Source organism: Protopterus annectens, chromosome 13.part0 (genome assembly GCF_019279795.1).
Source record: "Protopterus annectens isolate FY-2018-M chromosome 13.part0, PAN1.0, whole genome shotgun sequence".
In the NCBI taxonomy this organism is placed as follows: domain Eukaryota; kingdom Metazoa; phylum Chordata; order Ceratodontiformes; family Protopteridae; genus Protopterus; species Protopterus annectens.
Genome location: NC_056747.1, coordinates 809,243,883 through 809,264,910, shown reverse-complemented (window position 1 = coordinate 809,264,910; position 21,028 = coordinate 809,243,883). Strand labels below are relative to the sequence as shown.

Below are 21,028 nucleotides of genomic sequence, written 5' to 3'. Positions count from 1 at the left end.
TTATCAGGTATGAGTTGGTTAAATGTATGTTTCATTATTCTTTACTGTTCTTTAATATGCTGATTTATGAGCATAACACAAAGAATACTTTTTAGTAAAATGTGGGTAAACTTGTAATGAAACATGAACAATTTACAGGTGTTTGCATATATAATTTTTTGTTTTAAGGTCTGAGCATAATGGATTGTTTAAAAATTTCATGCATAGGTACTATAGCATAATATGTTTTAATCAATGTATATAGTGAAATAGTATTAGTAAAATATATGGACATAAACAACATATATAATCAGTCCATATAATTCTGTTTCGCAGTAAGCAAGTAAGGGAAACTAGAAAGTTACGATACTTTACCTAAATAAGTTTATATGAAAAAATGTTTTATATTTTTTATTTTTATGCATTTATAGTTGAATATTGCTTTAAATGCGAAATTGCTTACTGAGCCTAAGACATGTGATGTTTATATAAGGACAGGAAGATGTTTTTTCATATTTTAACAGTCTGATGAAGTATATGTGCAAGTGCTTACCTTTGTATATTAATTAAAAACTGGGATTTATTTTACAAACATGGAATATTTCGTTTTTTATATGTATGGTTTATGCTGGAGTTACTGCAGAGCCTTGGTTACCTCTTAGCTGTCTTATCTGGACTAATAATTATTCTGTAGTTCATGTTAAACGCAGCCTGGGATGTTGTCAGGTCCCATGGAAGCTGTGTTCTTGGCTTTGGAGAGTGTGGTTTTTACCTGAGCAGCCATGATTACAGGAACTTTGCATTCTTCCGGTATAGAGATGGGCCCTTTAGGGGGTGAGGGGGGGGTAAAGTTAGCACTGAATCTATCTGCCAGGATGTTGGCAATATCAGTTGGTTCTGTATATTTAGTGCCATTGTGCTGTAACTCAGAGCAGATCTGAGTATTGCCATTGAGATTCTTGACATAGCTATAGAATGCTTTGTGATTGTCTTTAGAATCAGTGGCTATTTTGTTTTCATAACTAACTTTGGAGGATTTTATGAGGGATCTCAGCTTCTTACTGCGGCTGACCAGGGAGTTCTTCCAGTCATGGGATTTTATTCTTTTTTGCAACAGTTTCTTTCTTCTGTTGTAGAGTTTGTTTATGGCATGGGACCACCAGAGTGGCTTCCTTTTTTTGGTTCTGTTAGGGATAGCATGATCCATGCACTCATGTAAGTGCTTATAAAGTGCATTTGTGTAGGATTCAGCAGTCGTACCTCTACTGTCCATTTGCATGGGTGTCGTGAAGTTTGCCACTTCTGTCTTAAGAAGCATGAAGTTGGCTTTGGAGAAATCTTTTACGGTGGTTTCCCTAATGGGGGGTGGGGGCGGCATGTGGATGTCTAGGCTGTTTAGCTTGTGGTCGGATTTGACCAACGAGGAATAGACCTCTGGTGTAGATCACCAGTCACCCATGTTGGTAATGACCAGGTCTAGGATATTGCTGCCCCTAGTGGGGCGTGGATAAGTTGATCCAAGGTGTTGGAATTTATGAATTCCAGAAAACGTTGAGCAAAAGAGTTGGTACAGGAGTAGTTTTCCCAGTTAATAATGGGGTAGTTGAAATCGCCCATTATTAGGGTGTTGGGTTGTACCCTAATATTTTCCAGTGTATCAAGAAATGAGAAGTGGGAATCCTGGGGCATGGTGGTGGATCTGTAGCAAGTTACAATTTGGATTGCAGTCTTGCCTAGAGTTAGTTGCACTTGGATAATCTTGGATGCATTATGCTGAGCAACTAGCCTGGAGGTGTGGATATCCTTAATGAATATGGACACGCCTCCACCTTTAGTGTTTTGGTCCAGGTTAGGTGGCCGAAAGGTGTGGTATGAATTATAGCCTGATAATACACGGGTGCTCTCTGGAGCCTTAAACCAGGTCTCTGTCACTGCACAGATGTCATTGTTCTCCATTTTAAGGAGTGCAAGACCTACTATTCTATTATCTTTCTAAGTTTATAAGAGCAATATTTAAAAATTGTCCTTATTTTTGGGCCTTTGCCCCACTTTTGTTTATGGCTTTGTCCAGATTTTTTGCTCTGAGGTTGAGAGGTATGACAAATTTGTCAGGGCCATCACCATCAGCCATAGACATTTCAAATTGTGACATAGCTGTTGCACCCCACTACCCCACAGAGTGACTCTGGATGTGTCCAAGCAAGGCAAGGAGCAGCTATGCAGTGTAAGTGTGCAGAGTATCCCCCATCCAAGGTAGACACAAGTATTACAGTGGCTTTTCATCTGTCCTTGATTTTGCAGAATGTTCTGGTTTTCTGTCATATTTTTATACTGTTGATTTATGGTTCTTCTTATTCAGAAAATGCATGTCACTGCAGTGCCTGTTACTCTGTGTTTAAGTAGCAGTGCTTTAATGGCCATCAGGTAATCTTGTCGGAGATTGTAAGATGCAAGTAAGCTTTAATAAGCATACTGTTAAAGAATTACCAACATTGAAAGCCTTTTTGTTGTTGCTATGCAGAGAATATTTACATAACTATATAGCATATAAGCCTTAGGTATTGAAATGCATACGAAAGTATTTGTAATAAAGGACAGGATTACAGTATTTTTAGAAGCTCATTACATTTGTTGGAGACTTGCAGTCATCTTTGCAGGCTTTACCCATAAACTTAACAGAATGCCAATCTATCATTTGTGGTCTATAACCTGTGCAGTAATCCTTTAAGCAATTTATCTTGAGCTTGTTTCTTGTTTGCTGTTCATTTTTTACTTTGATCATGTTTTCCCCATGAAGCAAGTAGATAGTTTTTGTCAGGCAGCAGGTCTTTTTTTGGATAAGAAACAGTTTTACAAGTGGGGGTATCACAGAGATTGCTACTTTCAGCATCTTACTTGGTACGTTTATAAAGCTGAATATAAATTACAATTAGAACTGCAGTGTAAGGAGACGTTGTTTGAGTTGAGTGCTGCTTGTTTATTCATTCTTCATTTTGACTGGCATTCCAATAATGTATTTAAAAAGTAATTTATTTCTTCATGCCTCACAACCTTTTTGTTTCCATCTAGATATTAAGTAAGCTGTCGTGTAGCCAATGCATTGAAATATTTTTTTTCTACATTTCTTTTTGTCTTTATTGGACTCTCATAATGACGGTTTGGCACCCAGGGCAGCATATTTAATTAAAGACCCAGTTTTTGCGATTTTTAGCATAGCTCCATCCCTTTCTAGTTGGCCTCACCGCTTCCTGTTGGCCCCACCCATTCAGCTGTCTCCTGCAGCCCTCCTTTGATTTGAAGCCACCAACCGCCACTGGTAGTGTGCTCTCTGTATACTTCCCATAACTGTGGGGCTAGATACTAGAGAATGAGTAGGCACTATGTATATCTTTATGCAAAAATATGTAACTGATGCTGTTACACTGCTTTCAGCTGATTGGCACTATTTTTCCAGTTCACTTAAGAAAGAGAATCCAGGTCAATATAGTCTAGCACCCCCAACATGGCAATGTATATGTTAAGTTAAGTAATGCAGTTTTCAGTAATACCATATTTTGTATGATTTTATACAGTATACATACATACATACATATATATATATATATATATATATATACATATGCATACACACACACATATATACATGTGTATATATATATATATATATATATATATATATATACACACACACACACACACACACACACACATATATATATATATATATAAATATATATACACACATACATGCATGCGCACATTCACGTACACATGCACATATATATTTACTGCATGGAAGATGAAGAAAATGACAAGTTAAAAGGACAAAACTGAACTCATGGAGAAAGACAGTAGCATAAGGCTGTGAAATACACATTTGACGTTTTTCATTCCAAAAAAGAATCTGTTGTGTGAAGATGAGATTCAACAAGAAAATGAGGCTATCCTCAGAAACAGTTGACTCTTTTAACACTGTTTTGTGGACACTGTCTAAAATTTTTGAATACTTTACACTGTTTGATGGGCTGATCTGCAATAGGTTAATAGTCAAATCAGGAGGCATTCCTTTCAAAAGGAATGCTACAGAACATGTCAAGACCAGTTTCAGACAGTTAGAAGAGAGCAAATAGACTTGAAAGGAAATGTTGCTGGGGCTAAAAATGCTGCAGAGACTGAGGCTGCTTCTAATCTAATATAAGCATAAACTGGTGAAGCAGAAGGCAGGCACAGAAGCCCAAACAGCTATACTGAAGAAACCTTTACAGCATTACTTCTTCAGGAATAGAAAATGAAGTTGAAGTTAGGACACCACAAATTTGCCCACTCCCAAAAGCATTATGTGCTTCTCATGTGAAAAGAAAGTGTATTACGAGAAAGTCAGCCACAGAACTGCATGATGTGGAAGCAGAGGGTAAAAGCCTGTTTCTTGGAATAGTGAATACCGGTGGAGATCCTTGGTTTGTTGAACAGCTTATCAGAAATCATAAAGTGGAATTCATGAATGATATAGGTATTGAATTCACAGTCACCCTGCATCATAATTATAAGGATGAAAACAAGGAGAAGCACGAAGAGCTAATCGCACAACAAGTTTAATAAACTGGTTAAGCACTTTCGTCCAAAATGTAAGGACTTCGTCAGAATAATGAATGCTAGACAAGGCACACATAAATAGGGTTAAAAACTTTCCTGATTGGTTAATTAAGTCACTGTTGAATTCAAACCATAATTAGTACAAATATATATATATATATATATATATATATATATACACACTTGAGAATATATGTTGTAAAAAGAGTTCATGAATGCAAAAGTGTAAAAGCATGAATAAAGAATATCCTTTTTTAAAAAAAAAGAAGTCATTGAAGACATGAAACAAATAAGTAAAAACACCCGTAAAGTGCAAATGCTGCTTTCAGTTTTAAAATGCTACTGATAGAGGCTGTTTCATTTAATCATGGATGTATAGTGGAGTTAGTCCTAAACTGCCATTTCAATTCCTTGAGTTCTAAAAAAATCATCAGAAGGTCCACCTCTCTGCCCTAAATCTACATGGTCAATAATTGTAAACTTAAATGTATGATCACCATATTCAGCGATGTGCTTAAATAATGCATTTCTTATGGGGTTTTTTTCTGGATATCATAGTAATGCTGATATTTTCTGGCCATTAAGCTACACCTGTTTTTCCTATATAAAAATGTGAAAACCTGGCACTTGGCTAGGTAAACCACACCTTTGGTGCCACAATAGTACTTTTTGGATAGTTTTATCACCCCCAAATTGTTGAGGTGCAAACTATCTACTTCCAAAATGTGTTTACATTGTGAGCAATGGTGGCATTTGATCATCCTACCAACCTGGTGGGGGAATTGTTCTCTTTCAAATGGGATTTTAAAACAAATATCCTTTTTGTATACTATATATAGGACTTCACCCACAATTTTAGTGTATTCATTATCAGTCCTGAAGACACTTCATTTTTTTTTCTATGATGGTTCGAATAGTAAAAAAAATACTGTTAAAAGACAAAATAAGTACTTTACAAAACTTATTATTTTGCACATCTTTACTGCCCTTGGTTGGTAGTAATGTCTCCCCCTTCATTGTACCTAGAAGTGGGGTAAAGTGTCCAGCAGTTCTCTTTATTTGTACTTCACTGAAAATGTTTTTAAGAAAATAGGATAACCTCTCCTCTCTAACATTACCTTTGATATCCTACACTCATCATGAAATTTCAAATCATCAGACACCATAGGGGATAACAGGATAAATTGTTCTTTAACCAAAGTTTTATTTTGGTGAATTGGGTGCCAACTGTTAAAGTGTAGTAAAGAGTTAGAGTAGGTAGGCTTTCTATAAAGTGTAGATTCAAACTGTTTGTTCTTTTTATTCTCAGAAATGGTAGTATCAAAGTAATTAATCCAATCAACCTGAGAAGTCATGGTAAATTAAAAAAAACAGTGGTAGTATGTATATATTCAAGGAACTGCTCAATTTTGCCTCACTATCTGTCCAGAAATTTATAATATCATCCAAAAACCATCCATAGAGAGACCAACAATTATCAAATATAAAATTAAGTATAAAGTTGGTCTCCCAATAAGATATGACGATGTTGGCAAAAATGGGGTAACAAGCTGCCCCCATTTCTACAACCTTCTTCTGTCTGAATAACTGGTGTTCAAAAATAATGATATTATTTTCAAGGACTATTCCCATAAGGGACCCTAATGTGAGAATTTTGTTGTGGTCTAGGTTAGAGTTATGGCATAAATATTCGTAAAACCACTCTAACCCTGTCTTGTGGGGGATAACAGAAAAAAGATCCTGTACATCTATTGTTACAAAAATAAGCTTATCGCTGTAAATTGCATTAGAACCTTTGATAGAAAGTCCCATGAGCCTCTAAATAAAATGAGTTTCCATGCAATACATTCTTAGTTTCAAAATCAATTAATTTTGCTATTGGAAACATCTTCGAAGCTTTAGCATCAACAATGGGTCTAAGAGGGAGATCCTGCAAACTTTTATGTATCTTCAGTTTTCTGAAGATAATGGGAGTCCTTGGATTAGCAACATAAAGAAACCTATGCTCTGAAATAGATATCTGGTCATTAATCAACAAATCTTCCAATAATAAGTCTATCTTACAGTAAGATATATTCATTTCATTCAAACTAGTTTCCTCATAAGTATCAGTATATAATAAACTTAACATTTTATTCATGGTAATTGTTAACATTCATAATGACTTGGCCCCCTCCTTTATCTGGTTTCATCACCCAGAGCTGTTTGTTGTTGTAGCTGTTGTTCAAAAGCTCCCACTCACTTGAACTCAAGTTATTGCTAACCATCTTTTGATTTTGTTTGTGGCAAAGAAGTCTCCTGATGTCATGTTCATACATTGTATCAAAAATAGACACCATCGGATATACAAGGGGATGTACTGGGCCTCTTACACATGGTTTCAAAAACATCAGTACTGTTATGGTTTTTAAAATAAAAAAAACCAAGTTTTAACTTAATAGAAAATTATTTTATATCGCCCTTATGGAGGTAGTTCTTGAAAATAATTTCATTATTTTTGAGAACCAATTACTCAAACAGAAGAAGGGGGTAGCAATGGCGGCAGCTTGTGTACCCATTTTTTCCCACATCATCCTAGCTTACTGTGAGACCAACTTTATACTTCATTCTACAGTCAATAACTGTTAGTCTCTCTATGGACGGTTTTTGGATGATATTACAATTTTCTGGATAGATAGTGAGGCTAAATTGGAGCAGTTCTTTGAATATATATATATATATATATATATATATATATATATATATATATATGTGTGTGTGTGTGTGTGTGTGTGTATATATATATATATATATATATATATATATATATATATATATATATATATATATATATATATATATATATATATAGATATATATATATATATATATATAGATATATATATACTACCACTGACTTTTTTTTTTTAATTACTTTGATATTACCATTTCTAAGAATAAAAATAAACAGTTCAAATCTAATGATTTATAGAAAACCTACTTACTCAAACTCTTTACTACACTTTAACAGTTGGCACCCAATTCACCAAAAGAAATCTTTGGTTAAAGGACAATGTGTCCGGCTAGGCTGTATGGTGTCTGATGATTTGAAATTTCATGAAGAGTGTAGGATGTTAAAGGTGATGTTAGACAGGAGAGGTAATCCTGACTATTTTCTCAAATACATATTCAGTGAAGTACAAGTAAAGAGAACTGCTGGGCACTTTACTCCACTTCTAGGTACAGCAAAGGGGGAGGTGTTAGTACCAACCAAGGGCAATAAAGATGTGGAAAATAACCAATTTTGTAAAGCACTTTTTTTAACAGTAATTATTTTGATATTCGAACCATCATAAAAGAAAAATTGGGGTGTCTTCAGGACTGATAATGAATACACCAAAAATGTCCTGCATTTGAAATAAACTAAGGAAACTAGTGAATCAATCAGAGTATCTAGCCAGCGAACTGTCAGTATTCCAGCTGCGCCTGACCCTCACCAGTTTTCTATGCAACACTCCTGCAACGTTCCAAGGACCAGATAGGGTAAAAACGTGACAAAACCTAAAATATTTGTTTTATACAGTTAATGTAAAATGGTAAATGAAAAATATTTTGTTGTGAGGAAAAAGTTAAACATGTTTGTAAAAGAATATAAATGTCCCCTGTGGTTCCTGGAGATTTTTGGTTTGTGTTTATACAAGTAAAAGCCAATAATAGTAATGTGCCTTTGGCTTCTAAGAAAGGAAGGTGTGATGCAATATGGTAATTTGATAACATGCAATGCTAGCACCAAAAAGATGTATGGCTTGCTAGGGTCAAGTTAAGGCAGGCTGAAACTAGTGACATTTGCTGAACAGTCATACAGTCAGACATGTTATCTGCTTGTTGTGCTGCAAATAAACCCAAGTAAAGATCACATGTTCTGTCCCAGTGGTGAATCTTCTGTAAAGCAGGAGATGGAATACTGACAATAATGCTATATTTTCACTGAAATATACTGTTATTGACCACTCTGCCCAAATCTTTGTAGGAACTGACAACTTTCAATTTGAAATTAATTCATTAATACCTACACTGCTGGACATGCTGTCTTCAGCTTCGCTACTGCATGCTAGTTGTGTGGGCCACCTTGTTTTATTCAAGCCTACTGCACTTAAATGACAGACATTACACACTACTTTTATTACAGTGAAAATTAATTGCAGCACTGAATTCATGGTACTCAGTGCCACAGTTAAGCAGTTTAAATATGAGAAAATTGTTTTAGCAAAAAAAAGACAAAAATCTGTTTAACTTTTTCAGCAGAAAAGATTTTTCCTCACCTTTAAGCAAGCAAAAAAGCCCAACAGGGTGTGTGTTGTTGTGGAATTAACACCCTTCTAGGGTCTCTACACCCCTGGAAGGGCATTATTTCCTCAATAACACACACCCTGGAGGTCATTATTGCACTTAGAGAATGTGCTATCTGTAAAATTGCTGTGTTTTACTTGCTTATTTATTTTGTTATTACTATATTTTTTTTTAATATTTTTGATGTAAAATAGTTCCTCCGCCTAATACTTCAAACTTGCTGTAGTATGTGTTAATAGTGTTGGAGGAAGCATTTTATATCCAAATTATAACACTTCCAAAATATATTCAGGTATTTATTTTTTGGCCCCTGACTCCTAAAATGTTTGGTTTATTGCCAGTCATCGCAGACTGAAGTCACTAAATAATATCACAAATTTGAGTTTTAGACTTTTACTTCCTTCAGAAAATTCATGCTAACACAAATTCTTGTATTTACGCAAGTCTGTAATTTTATAAGAGCAATAACTAAAATCTGTTCTTATTTTTGAGCCTTTGTTCCCCCTTTATCCAGAGGTATGCAAACCTCTTTACTGCTGCAGCTGCCAGTGGCCGATCTTGCTCACTTACTCACACACACACACACACACACACACACACACACACACACACACACACACACACACACACACACTTCTACTTCAGAAAATGCATGTTAAAATAAATCCTGTTATTCAAGCAGCTTCGTCCGGATATGTTAAGCGAAGAGGTCGAGAGGTACTCAAACTTCTTTACTGCTGCAGCTGCCAGTGGCCGATCTCGCTCACTTACTCTCACACACACACACACACACACACACACACACACACACACACACACACACACACACACACACACACACTTTTTTTTATTTTAAATTTTTTTCTTTTTTATTTTACACTCGCTAAATAGCAAAATCACCGCTTAGTGAGCATAAAATAATGGCGACCGTTAGTTTTTTTCAGTATGAGCTCCATGGCAGTTGATATGCTGCCGTGAAACACTGGATTCATTTTTCAGTGGGTATTACCTGTAGATTAACACCCTGCTGGAGAATGTTCATTCTCTAATCAGGGTGCAATCTACAGATTGGCTATTCTCTAAATTTTCATAGTGAGCTCCAGGTAGTTAAATCCAGCCTGCCAGCAGTCAGGAATGTGACACTCCATCAACTGACTGCCAGTAAATGATAATGAGTAAAGCAAAATGAGGAACAAGTTTTAAACCAAACCACATCACGTTTGACTTTTTTCCATGTTTAACTTAAGCTCATTGATATAATATCAGTATTCTCTTTTTTTTTTGTATCTTTTTCAATTTTGTTAAAAATCTAGACCAAAAGCTATTTTACCTTTGTCACTCGTGTGATATGTACCTCCTTGGCCATTAGTCAGATGCACTTTGTGACTATCCACAAATTTTGCTCTTCTTTCCATGTATACATTCCTGAAAGTGGCTGTTCTTGATTCAATGTCCTGAGAAATAATATGAAGTATTTTTAAAAATTCTTATTTTTTAAACATGACCTTAAATCATTCTCTGTTTTTCTACATATAATAGCATTTAAATCATCTAGGCCAAAATACAGGAAACAATTAATGGACAAAAATGGGGTCCAGCACATAAGATCTGAGATGAAAAAACTTCCTGGCAACATACTGTGCTTTCTTTTTCCTACCAGAAGTGCTCTAAATGTCCATTTGTCATTTAGCTAGGGTAAATACATGATGATTGCACTGAATGTTTAAAACACACACCCACAACACAACAGATTACCTGATATATGTGACTGACATTCTTCTGGGGAGTAGCCAACACTACTCCCACCCTAAGGCTCAAGATCATTGTGGGCTTTCTACATGTTATTCTAATCTTCTTATTTGCATGAAAGAACTACTAAGGTTGTATGCTGTACCTTGATTTTTAAATTCATCTTGCTTTGCTTGGTGTACTCAGTGAACTCTCTGGTATCCTGACACAATGCAAAGCAGAAAACCCTTCCAATGAACTTAGGATCAACACTTGATTTCTCTGCAATATTCTTGTCTATCACTTTCTCAGTTGTGAGGACATTCATTTTTTTTTAGTTCTCAAAACATCTAAACTGTTTAATGCACGCTGTGGAAGGAAGTTGGCTATTTGCAAGCAAATGTGCTGTCACAAAGATTTGCATGTGTACACAGAGCATCATAGGATAAATTACTCTCAGAAGTCAATTAACTAATCACCTGTACAGATGGCAGCATTGAATCTGATCAGTTACATATAGTCCCCAAAGTATGCAGTCTTGCCTTTATCTTTATCATGTTAACTATTCTGTACCAGAAGACTTGAAATTGGGTAAACTGATTACATGTGTTACAGATAAGACATGTCTGCAAAAGAACTTGACTAAATTGGCCATTTAGGCACAGCAGAATAATTTGCTGATAAATACAATAAAAACTTGGCATATGAGATGTAGGAGGCATAGACTGAAAGATGAATATTTAATACAGCACACAGTGATTGAAACCATAGATTCATTTAAGGTCCTTGGTGTATGAATAGATCCAGCTCTAAGTTTTTCTAATCATATCAACCCACTGGTTACTGATAGTTATGGAAAAAAAAGTTATGTCTTACCATAACGTTCCATCTGTATTGTTGATCCTCGTTCAGTCATTACATATGGGTATTGGTTCCGACCTCGGAACTGAGCCGGCCATCTTCCAAGCTCGCGTCAGCTACAAACTCTCGAGCTAAACTCTTACCCAGAATTCTCCTCTCCCTGTTACCTCAGATTGAGTTTGCAAGTCAAAAGAAGGTAGAGGCTATCTCTGGTCAAATGACCTAAAAGAACCGTATGGTGAGATCCACTAGAAGCCACAGGAGGGGGAAGGAGGGAGGGTCATAATGACTGAATGAGGATCAACAATACAGATGGAATGTTATGGTAAGACATAACTTCTTTATCTGATATTGTTAATCCTCGTTCATTCCTTACATATGGGACAGAGTCCCCAGCTACCTCTATTCCTGGGAGGCTCTCATGGAAGGACATTCCTGAGCACTATAGAACCAAAATATGCTCTTCCCCTGGAGGCCAAATCCAATTTGTAATGATTGATGAAGGTATGAGGCGTAGCCCAAGTTGCAGCTGCATAGATGTCATGTAAAGAAGCTCTGGCATGGAAGACAGCAGAAGTTGCCACCGACCTTGTCAGATGAGCCTTTATGGTAGTAGGCAATGGGATATTACATTGTGTATAAATGAAGGTCACACAGTCTTTCAACCATCTAGCCAATGTGACCTTAGCAACAGCACATCCTAATCTAGGTCCAGAATAGGCCAAAAATAACTGGACTGATTTACGAAAGGCCTTAGTCCTGTTCAAGTAGAAGCAAATCTGCCTGTGAATATCTAGGGTATGTAGGCAATACTCTCCTTTGTTTGAATGATTGGGAAAGAAAACTGGCAATTCAATTGTTTGATAAATGGACATTTCAGAGATCACGTTTGGCAGAAATGAAGGATTAGTTCTCAAAGACACTCTATCTTTATGAAAAATCAAGTATGGACACTTAATGCATAAGGCTTGAAGCTCAGAGATATGTCTGGCAGAAGTAATGGCGACCAAAAACAAGGTTTTCCATGACAAATATTTGAGGTCACAAGAAGAAGCTGGTTCGAAGGATGGCATTGTCAGAGCTTGTAGAACTAATGGCAGGTCCCATGGTTGAATAGGCTCTCTAAAAAGAGGCTTCAGATGATTCACACCTTTTATGAAGGTCTTGCATAATTTGTGTGACATAAGAGAGAAGTCTTGGACACCCTCATGGAAATTAGATATTGCAGCCAAATGAACTCTAATGTCAAAGGCCGATAGACCCGATTGAAATAGGTTGGCCAGATACTCTAGCATTATCGATACCGGTGCTGAGAAGGGATCTACTTGTTTTTCTTTCAGCCAACAGGTAAATCTTTTCCACTTGCTTAGATAAGTAATTCTAGTGGAAGACTTATGATATGCAATAAGAATGTCCTGTACTGGTAAAGAAGGATAATTCTGTATGACAATCAAGGGAATTGGAGGAGCCAAGCTGTGAGCTTCAGGCTGTCCAAGTTGGGATGAATCAGGTTCTGCAGATGTGAGATCAACCCCGGAGTTGGATGGAGAATCCATGGTTGATCTAGCAGGTGAGGCCAAAGGAAGGGGAACCAAATGTGACAAAGCCAATATGATGCTATGAGGATCACCTTGCTCTTCTACCGACGATGGGCTTTCTTTAGAAACTGGGGAATGAGGGGGAGAGGTGGGAATTCATAAAGAAGACCCGAGGACCAATCGTGGACTAGAGCATCCCTGGGTGACTGTCCCGGAGGGGGAATCAGGGCGAAGTAGTTGCTGCATTTGTAGTTGGTCGGGGATGCAAAAAGGTCGCAGCAAGGACGGCCCCAGCAGTGGAAGATCTCCACCACTATCAAGGGATTCAGGGACCACTCGTGAGGTTGTAGAATGCACCTGCTGAGTCTGTCTGCTATCATGTTGGAACTCCCAGGAATGTGCGTTGCTAGAAGAAAACAGTTGGTAGCCATCGCCCATTGCCATAGCCTCATGGCCTTTCGACAGAGGGGGTAGGATTTGGTTCCACCTTGTTTGTTGATGTACCAGACCACCACCATGTTGTCTGATTGTATTGCAATTGTCCCAGATGGCAGCAGGGGATGGAATGCTTGCAATGCCAGAAGCACCGCCCTCAGCTCTAGAACATTTATTTGCAGTTGGGCATCCAATTCAGACCAAGTGCCTTGGACTGTCTGTCCCTGACATAGCCCCCCCCACCCCATCAGGGAGGCATCTGTGGTCACTGTAGCCTTGGGCTGCTGGGGGGAGAAGGGGTGAGACCACTGTGATGGGTTGTGGGTCATCCACCAATTTAAATCCTGTTTGCACCTGTGGGTTACTCTAATTTTGGCTGAAAAAGGATGCTGAAAAGGATACCACTGGGTGAGCAGTAGCCATTGTAGAAGCCTCATATGAAACCTGGCCAGGGGGACAATGATGATGGAGGCTGCCATGGAACTCAACAGCTGTAGGACAGAGTGAGCTATGGATTTCTCCCTTGAAAGGACTGGGATCAGTTGTTGCTTTATCCTTAGAATTCTGTGCTCTGGAATGGATGCTCTGCAATTCTTTGTATCCAAGATGATCCCTATAAATTCTGTGGACTGAGATGGGATGAGATTGGATTTTTTGCCAGTTTATGGTTATGCCTAGCCTTTGTGCAGCGAGGAGAGAGTATGCCAAGGCTTCTTCCAATAGATGTCTGGTGGGGGTGAGATGAGCCAGTCGTCTAGTATGGAAACCACCTGGAATCCTTGTAGTTGCAAGTGAGCTGTGATGACTGCCATGCACTTTGTGAACACTCTGGGGGCTGTAGAGAGTCAGAAGGGCAGTACTCTGAACTGGTAGTGACTGGCTCCCACACGGAAGCGCAGAAATCTTCTTGATGGCCTGTCCACTTTTATGTGGTAGTATGCATCTTGAAGATCTATCAAGCACATCCAATCATCTTTTTCCAAAAGGGGGAGGATAGACTTTATTGTGACCATCTGGAATTTTTGTACTCTTACAAACTAGCTCAATACACTGAGATCCACAATTGGTCTCCAGTCCCTGGTTTTCTTTGGCACCAAAAATAGTCTTGAGTAGAAGCTCTAGTGCTGCTTCTTCCCTTTGACTGGGTGGAATATCAGGTAGGTTTTTTGAAGGAACAGGACAAAGATTGAAGGGGATAAGATAACCTCTGGTTATAATCCTTTGTACCCAAGAATTGGTGGTGATTGTTAGCCAGACAGAAGGGTACAAGGAGAAACGACCCCCAACAACCTCCAGAGGAAAGGAGCTGGGTCGCTCTTCAGGAGCGCTAGTAGGATTGGCCAGGAAAAGAGTCCCTGTAACCCTGGTTACGCGGACCCCCTCTGCCCCGAAACAGGCGTCTTCCCTGTAAGTTTCTCCCTCTGCCTCTAAGGAAGAACTCAGCGTGTGTGTCAGGGAAAGGACCCTGAGACTTCTTGAACCATATCTTCCCACTCTTTTGGTTTCAGGAGAAAGCACGATGAGGGGAAGAATAACGGACACCTACGGCAGAAAGGGTCTTACCGTCCTGTTCACATCTGGCCAGTGTGCTTTTAACTTTGGGTCCAAACAGTGAAGAGGCTTCAATGGGAGCATTAAGAAAGGAAGCCTTAAAGGGTTCCGCAAAATTGCACAAGTGCATCCAGGCTTGTCGTCTCAAGACCACAGCTGAACCCGCCACTCTAGCTGCTCCTTCTGATGTGTGAGATATCAGTCGCATGGAGAAGTTAGACAGTGACTCAATGGTGGCCAACTGAGAGGCCACTTTGTCACAGACCCCATCAGACATGGCACCAGCCAAGGTTTCAGAGAGCTCGGAAATTAGATCCCTTTGAAGCCTGGTAAAGTGTGCCATATAATTCAGGGACCTGATAGCAAAGGTCACTGATACAAAGGTGCGCTTCCCTATCCTGTCTAGGGCCTGGGACTCTTTGTTGGGCAGATGGACAGTCTGGCTTTCTTCTTCCACCAGATCCTTTTTGGTTGCAGCTGCCACCACCAGAGCATCCACAGGAAGACATTTATACCAATGGGGATCCAAAGCAGGAGGGGACAAAATCTTATCTGGCCTCCGGGGAATAGCCTCGATGGTGTCAGGAGCTTTCCATGCACACTGCACGATGAGCCGGACCAGTTCATCGGCAGGTGGAGTAACCCAGGTGGTAGGGGGCCTGGCGCGAAAGGCCTGCAAGAACACATTCCTCAGAGGTTGGATTAGAGGACTGCCAGTCACCTCTCTGTTTCAGGATTTCGAGGATATCACCAAAGGATACCTCAGAGGGTGACCGAGGGGATCCTTAACCATCATCAAAGTCTGTGTCTTCAGTGAGGGACTCCTCTGTGGAGTCCATGTGCTTCCTCTTGCACAAACTTTTCCGGTGAACTTCCTCAGAGGGGGAAGCTGGGGAAGACAACAGAAAGGGGGTTTCCTGTAGGAATATGTCCTGAGGCCCTTGCGCCCGGTGTCCGCTAGGTGCGACTTGTGAACATATCAGTCCAGAGGAGGGTGGGGAGATAGACAGCACAGTATCACCAGCAGAAGCCAGAGCCTTCTCCATCAGTTGGAAGGCTGGTCCACCTGAAGAGGGGTGAGTGTCCAGGACAGGGGTCACCCCTCCCCTAAATGGCTCAGCCTGCCGACCCTGAGTCCCCAGATGGCTGTGAAACAACAAATTACGCGTGTCACAACTATCATCCTGGGTCATAGCAAAACTCTCCTGCCATGAAGACAACTGCAGTTCCTTAGTGAGGTCCATAAAGGGAACCGCAGAGGAGGAAGACTGTGGTATATCAAGGGACTTCAAAGGCAATGAAGGAGGAGAATAAGAAGGGGTCTTTGGTGATGGGTGATCACCTCCCTAGGAAGGATAGATCCTGGGGGGGTGGGATACCTCTGGCCAGAAGCACTTGATCCACATGACGCAACACGTCGTGTTCAGAAAGGCTTCTAGTGGACCTCACCGAGACAGCTGAGGGAGAAACAGGTCTGTCCACAGAAGAGACAAGCTTGGTGCCCACCTCACCAGTCCTCACTGAGAACAATGGTGCAGAGAGGGACTGGACTATGGGTGTCTGCACCGAGGAAATCATTGGTGCTGAGGTCATGGTCTGCACTGACAAAAAGATTGGTGCCAAAGTGGTTGCCGGTACCGAAGCTGGAACCGACAAAATTGGTGTCAATAACTGAGGTGTCGGTTCTGAGTAAGATGTCGGAGCCAACATGGTCAAGGTCTGCGCCGACTGAACAGTCGGTGCTGATGTAGTAGTCGTAGTAGTCTGAACCGAGGAGCCCCACGGTACCGATACAGTAAAGGCTACAGTAGACGGAGCCAAAATCACTGATGGCGCCAAAGGCCTTGGTGCCAAAGGTCTAGGCACCAAAAGCACTGGGGCTGACTGAGTGAGCTCAGAAGCAGAAATCTTAGCCTTCTTAGGTCTTGGTTGGTAGGAGCCCCCAGCCGGGAACAAAGGCTGAGACTTGGCCTTTGTAGGATCATCTGATATTTTCTTATGGGCTCTAGGAGGGGTTGAAGCCTCCGACCCGGAAACAGCCTCTGAAAAGGGAGATTTAAGAAGTCCCTTCAGCAACAACTTATTTTTCCTCTCAGTCAAAGTTCTATTGGAAAAATTTTTACAAATACCACAGGGCGGGTCAACAGATAAGTGACACACACCCAAGTAATAAACACACTGAGAGTGTGCCTCTGATGTAGGTAATTTGTGTCCACAATCTGAACACCTTTTAAATCCTGGACTACCTTTTTTATCTGCCATGATAGAAAAGGAGACAGAGGAAAGGGTACCAGCAATGGTACGAAAGAATACCCGAAGGTAATGAAGAAAAGAAGGGTTTACCAACGATGGTAAGGAAGAAAATACCTCGCGGTAAAAAGTGCAGAGTAAAGAGAAAGAAACTCAAGGAAATATAGTCGCTAAATGCGATAAGGTAAGAGACAACAAAATAGAAACTTTTCTGACAGAAAAGGTTATATTAGACTAGTCTAACAACAAATATCTATACCTAGCTCAAGAGAAGCAGCTTGACAGGACCGAATGGTGACGCGGCAAACGAAATCTGAGGTAACAGGGAGAGGGGAATTCTGGGTAAGAGTTTAGCTCGAGAGTTTGTAGCTGACGCAAACTTGGAAGATGACTGGCTCGGTTCCGAAGTCGGAACCGATACCCACACGTAAGGAATAAATGAGGATTAACAATATCAGATCTATAGGTTGTATAAAAATATTTAAAAAGTCTAGAAAATTAGAAATGATGAAGTCATTGTTTGTTAGTTACATTAGACCCAAACTTGAGTATGAAATAACAATATGGAAACCTTATACGAATAACAAGAGTGAGTAAACTGGAACGAGTACAGAAGAAATATTCAAAGGACATCCATGGATGTGAAAATTTAAGTTATTATGAAATACTAAAATATCTGAACTTGTACAGTGTCTCATATAGATATTTAAGACGAGACTTTATTCAGGTATATAGCATTTAGAGACAACTACCTCTGGAAATGTTTTGGGTTATCAAAAAGTAGTAGAGAATCATCAGACAACCCATGTAGAAGATTGTCTAGGAATGAGAAGTACTAACTGGTTCTCTGAGAGAACAGCTGATGTATGGAATAGACTATCAAGTAAGCAATAATACCTGACAGTGTGTGTGTGTTAATGTGTAATTAATGCCCACCCAGTGGTGTTATCTCTACACCTCTGGAAGGGCATTAATTACACACTCTGGAGGGCATTATTGCACTTAGAGAATGGGCTCTCTGTAAAACTGTGTTTTATTTACTTTTTTAAGTACTATATATTTTTTTATGTTTTTGATGTAAACATTTACTCACACAAGATTGCTCTCACTTTCTCTCTCTCAATTTCACACACACAGTCTCCTCTGCTTTCATACATGCATTCACTCACACAAGATTGCTCACACTCTCTTTTGATATCTCACACACACAGTCTCCTCTGCTTTCATATTTGCATTTGCTCTCATTCTCTCTTGATTTCTCACACACACAGACTCCTCTGCTTTCATACACAACACATTCATTCACACAAGATCACTCTTACTTTCTCTCAGTCTCTCATATACACAGTCTCCTCTGCTTTCATACACACATTCACTCACACACACAGACAGAAACATAAACACACTCATACACATACATACACACACATACACTTTTTTTTTCTGTTTTTACACTCACTAAACAGCAAAAGTGTTACTTAGTGAGTGCATGTCATGGCGGCCGTTACTTTGCTTTCTGTCCAATCTCCAGGTTGGCTTGATATGCTGCCATGAAGCGGCAGACTCGTTTATCAGCGGGTATTATTGTACATTTATACCCTGCTAGAGAACATTTGCTCTCCAATCAGGGTGCCGATGAACAGTTTGCCATTTTCTAATTTACATTAAAGCAACCACTAATTTAGATATTTTTAAGAACAGCCTGGACACTTATTATGGGAACAACCATTTTGGTATATTGGCAGACTAGAAGGGCATTAATGCCTATGCTTGAAATACTTGTACGTACATATTTATGTATGTATGTACCATTACAGAAAAAGCAGGGACAACAATCTTAAATAAAGTATAAACAGTTAGTATACAAGCCGCAGTTACTCTTTGTTTCCTCCATAGTAGAAGCTCACTTTTGCCTTGTGTTGCCTTGTACTGTGCTAAAACAGATTGGGACATGTAAGTTTGTGCATAAGCAGTGACGGTGCTCATGGCAAATTCTGTCTCCAATAGTCAGAAGTAAGACTTGCCCTGTTAGAAATTATCATTACAAGACCACAGTCTGCTTTCTAAATAATGTTTTAGGTTCTGCTATTACAGTAGTACAGAAACACAAGAGAACTGGCATATTTTTCTCTGACATTCTTCATAGTAAGCAAGGTCTCTCAAGAATAAAGGTATTTAATAATGATGATGCCATGAAGTTATGAACGGAGACTGCTCATGAACCAAACTCCTATGGAAAACACATTGACTTTGACCTTATAAAAATCACAACTCTCTCTGTTAATATTGTCTTCTGCAGCTGCACCCAGTTACAACACATTTACAGCTGGTTAATGCTGTTTTCTGTGCTACAGAATTAAACAGTTTTGCTGTTTTTCTAAAACAGGATTTATTCAATAACCTGAAACAAATGCAAGTTGATTAGTATAGCAATGATTAATTTTTCTGTCTTAAGATGAAGCAGTATGCAATGTAGCCTATTCATTGCAAAAATTAAAGTTCCAGGTTGTGTATTTGCAAATATGTTATAGCCATAACCTCTTGTACCGAAATGAAATATGACTCCTGAAACACAGACCATCTAGACAACTGAAGGCAAAGTTTGAAAAAATCATTTTTGACCTCTAGAGACAACAAAACAGCTTCTGATTATTTGTGTTACTTTATTTTTTGCTAATGCCCTTATACATTACTATAGAAACAATCTGACTGTGCAATCATCTGCTCCGCTGTGTATTTACAAGTATTGTTCCTTGATCGTGTAATATGCACAAGATTAGTCATTTTAGAGTGGTAAAAATACTTCAATGGTGCTATAATAAATGCTGTCTACAGTGCACATATGCTGTAACAATCAGCTGCCAACAGCAATATAATTTACTATATCTGTTTTAGTAGAATGTTTCCAAATTAATTGCTATTCACAAGACAGATTTAATTAATTGTATTTTACACAGTTGCTGTTACCTAAATTCCTAAACAAATCTGTTTTTACTGTTACATGACTATGGTGCTGAATTAATTGCACCAAATACTACAATTAATATCTTGCTGGGAAAGTTAGATACTAAGGCACAGATGTACACTTCAACAATGTCATTTGCTGGTAAGTTTGTATGACCCACATCTACTGCAGCCTTGCCTTATTTGCAGATTATGGACTGTCAGTACATTCACAAATTCTAGATGGCATTTACCTGAAGAATGACCTTCATTTGGTGGGAAATAAAAAGTGGGGCAGTATGCCACTCATTGTGCTATCATCTATAAATCCAACTAAAAGAATGCTCCTAGTACATTGTGGTTTGTTATGCTACTGAGCCCCAAGACTGAAAATCACAACTGAATTTCTACATTATGTTCTATCCTACAGCCAGTATTTCCAGATGCAGCTCTCCTCATCAAGCACAATATCCTTTAACAGCACACAGGGAACACACTCAGCCTGGGGTCTGGGTTTCTCTCTCTGTCTCTCCCCAGATCCCCAGTAAGGCTTCCCACTGGCACAACTGTAGAGTTAGGCCCTCAGACAAATGTCCAAGCCAAGTCCTCCAGCACCCACTCTGTGAAACCTGTGCTTTGTGTCCCAGCTCCAAGTAGCTGACACACAGACATACTCTGAGGTTTGATTTTCACACACACACACACACACACACACACCTGGGAAAGGCTGGCACAGATTTACTTGCTATCCCCCTTCTACCCAGACTATAAGCTAGTTACACTGCCACCAGACACCCTGAACCCAGCTACTCTAAGCCTCT

At 39.3% G+C, this 21,028-nt stretch overlaps 1 protein-coding gene across 1 annotated transcript in view; it reads right to left on the bottom strand.

The window, feature by feature from the left end:
* LOC122787969 overlaps positions 1-21,028 on the bottom strand; it is a 1,400,032-nt gene that overhangs the window by 622,034 nt on the left and 756,970 nt on the right. The window contains exon 5 of the mRNA XM_044054898.1: positions 10,232-10,355. Within this exon, the coding sequence (XP_043910833.1) occupies positions 10,232-10,355 (124 nt within the window). The remainder of the gene's footprint in view (positions 1-10,231; positions 10,356-21,028) is intronic.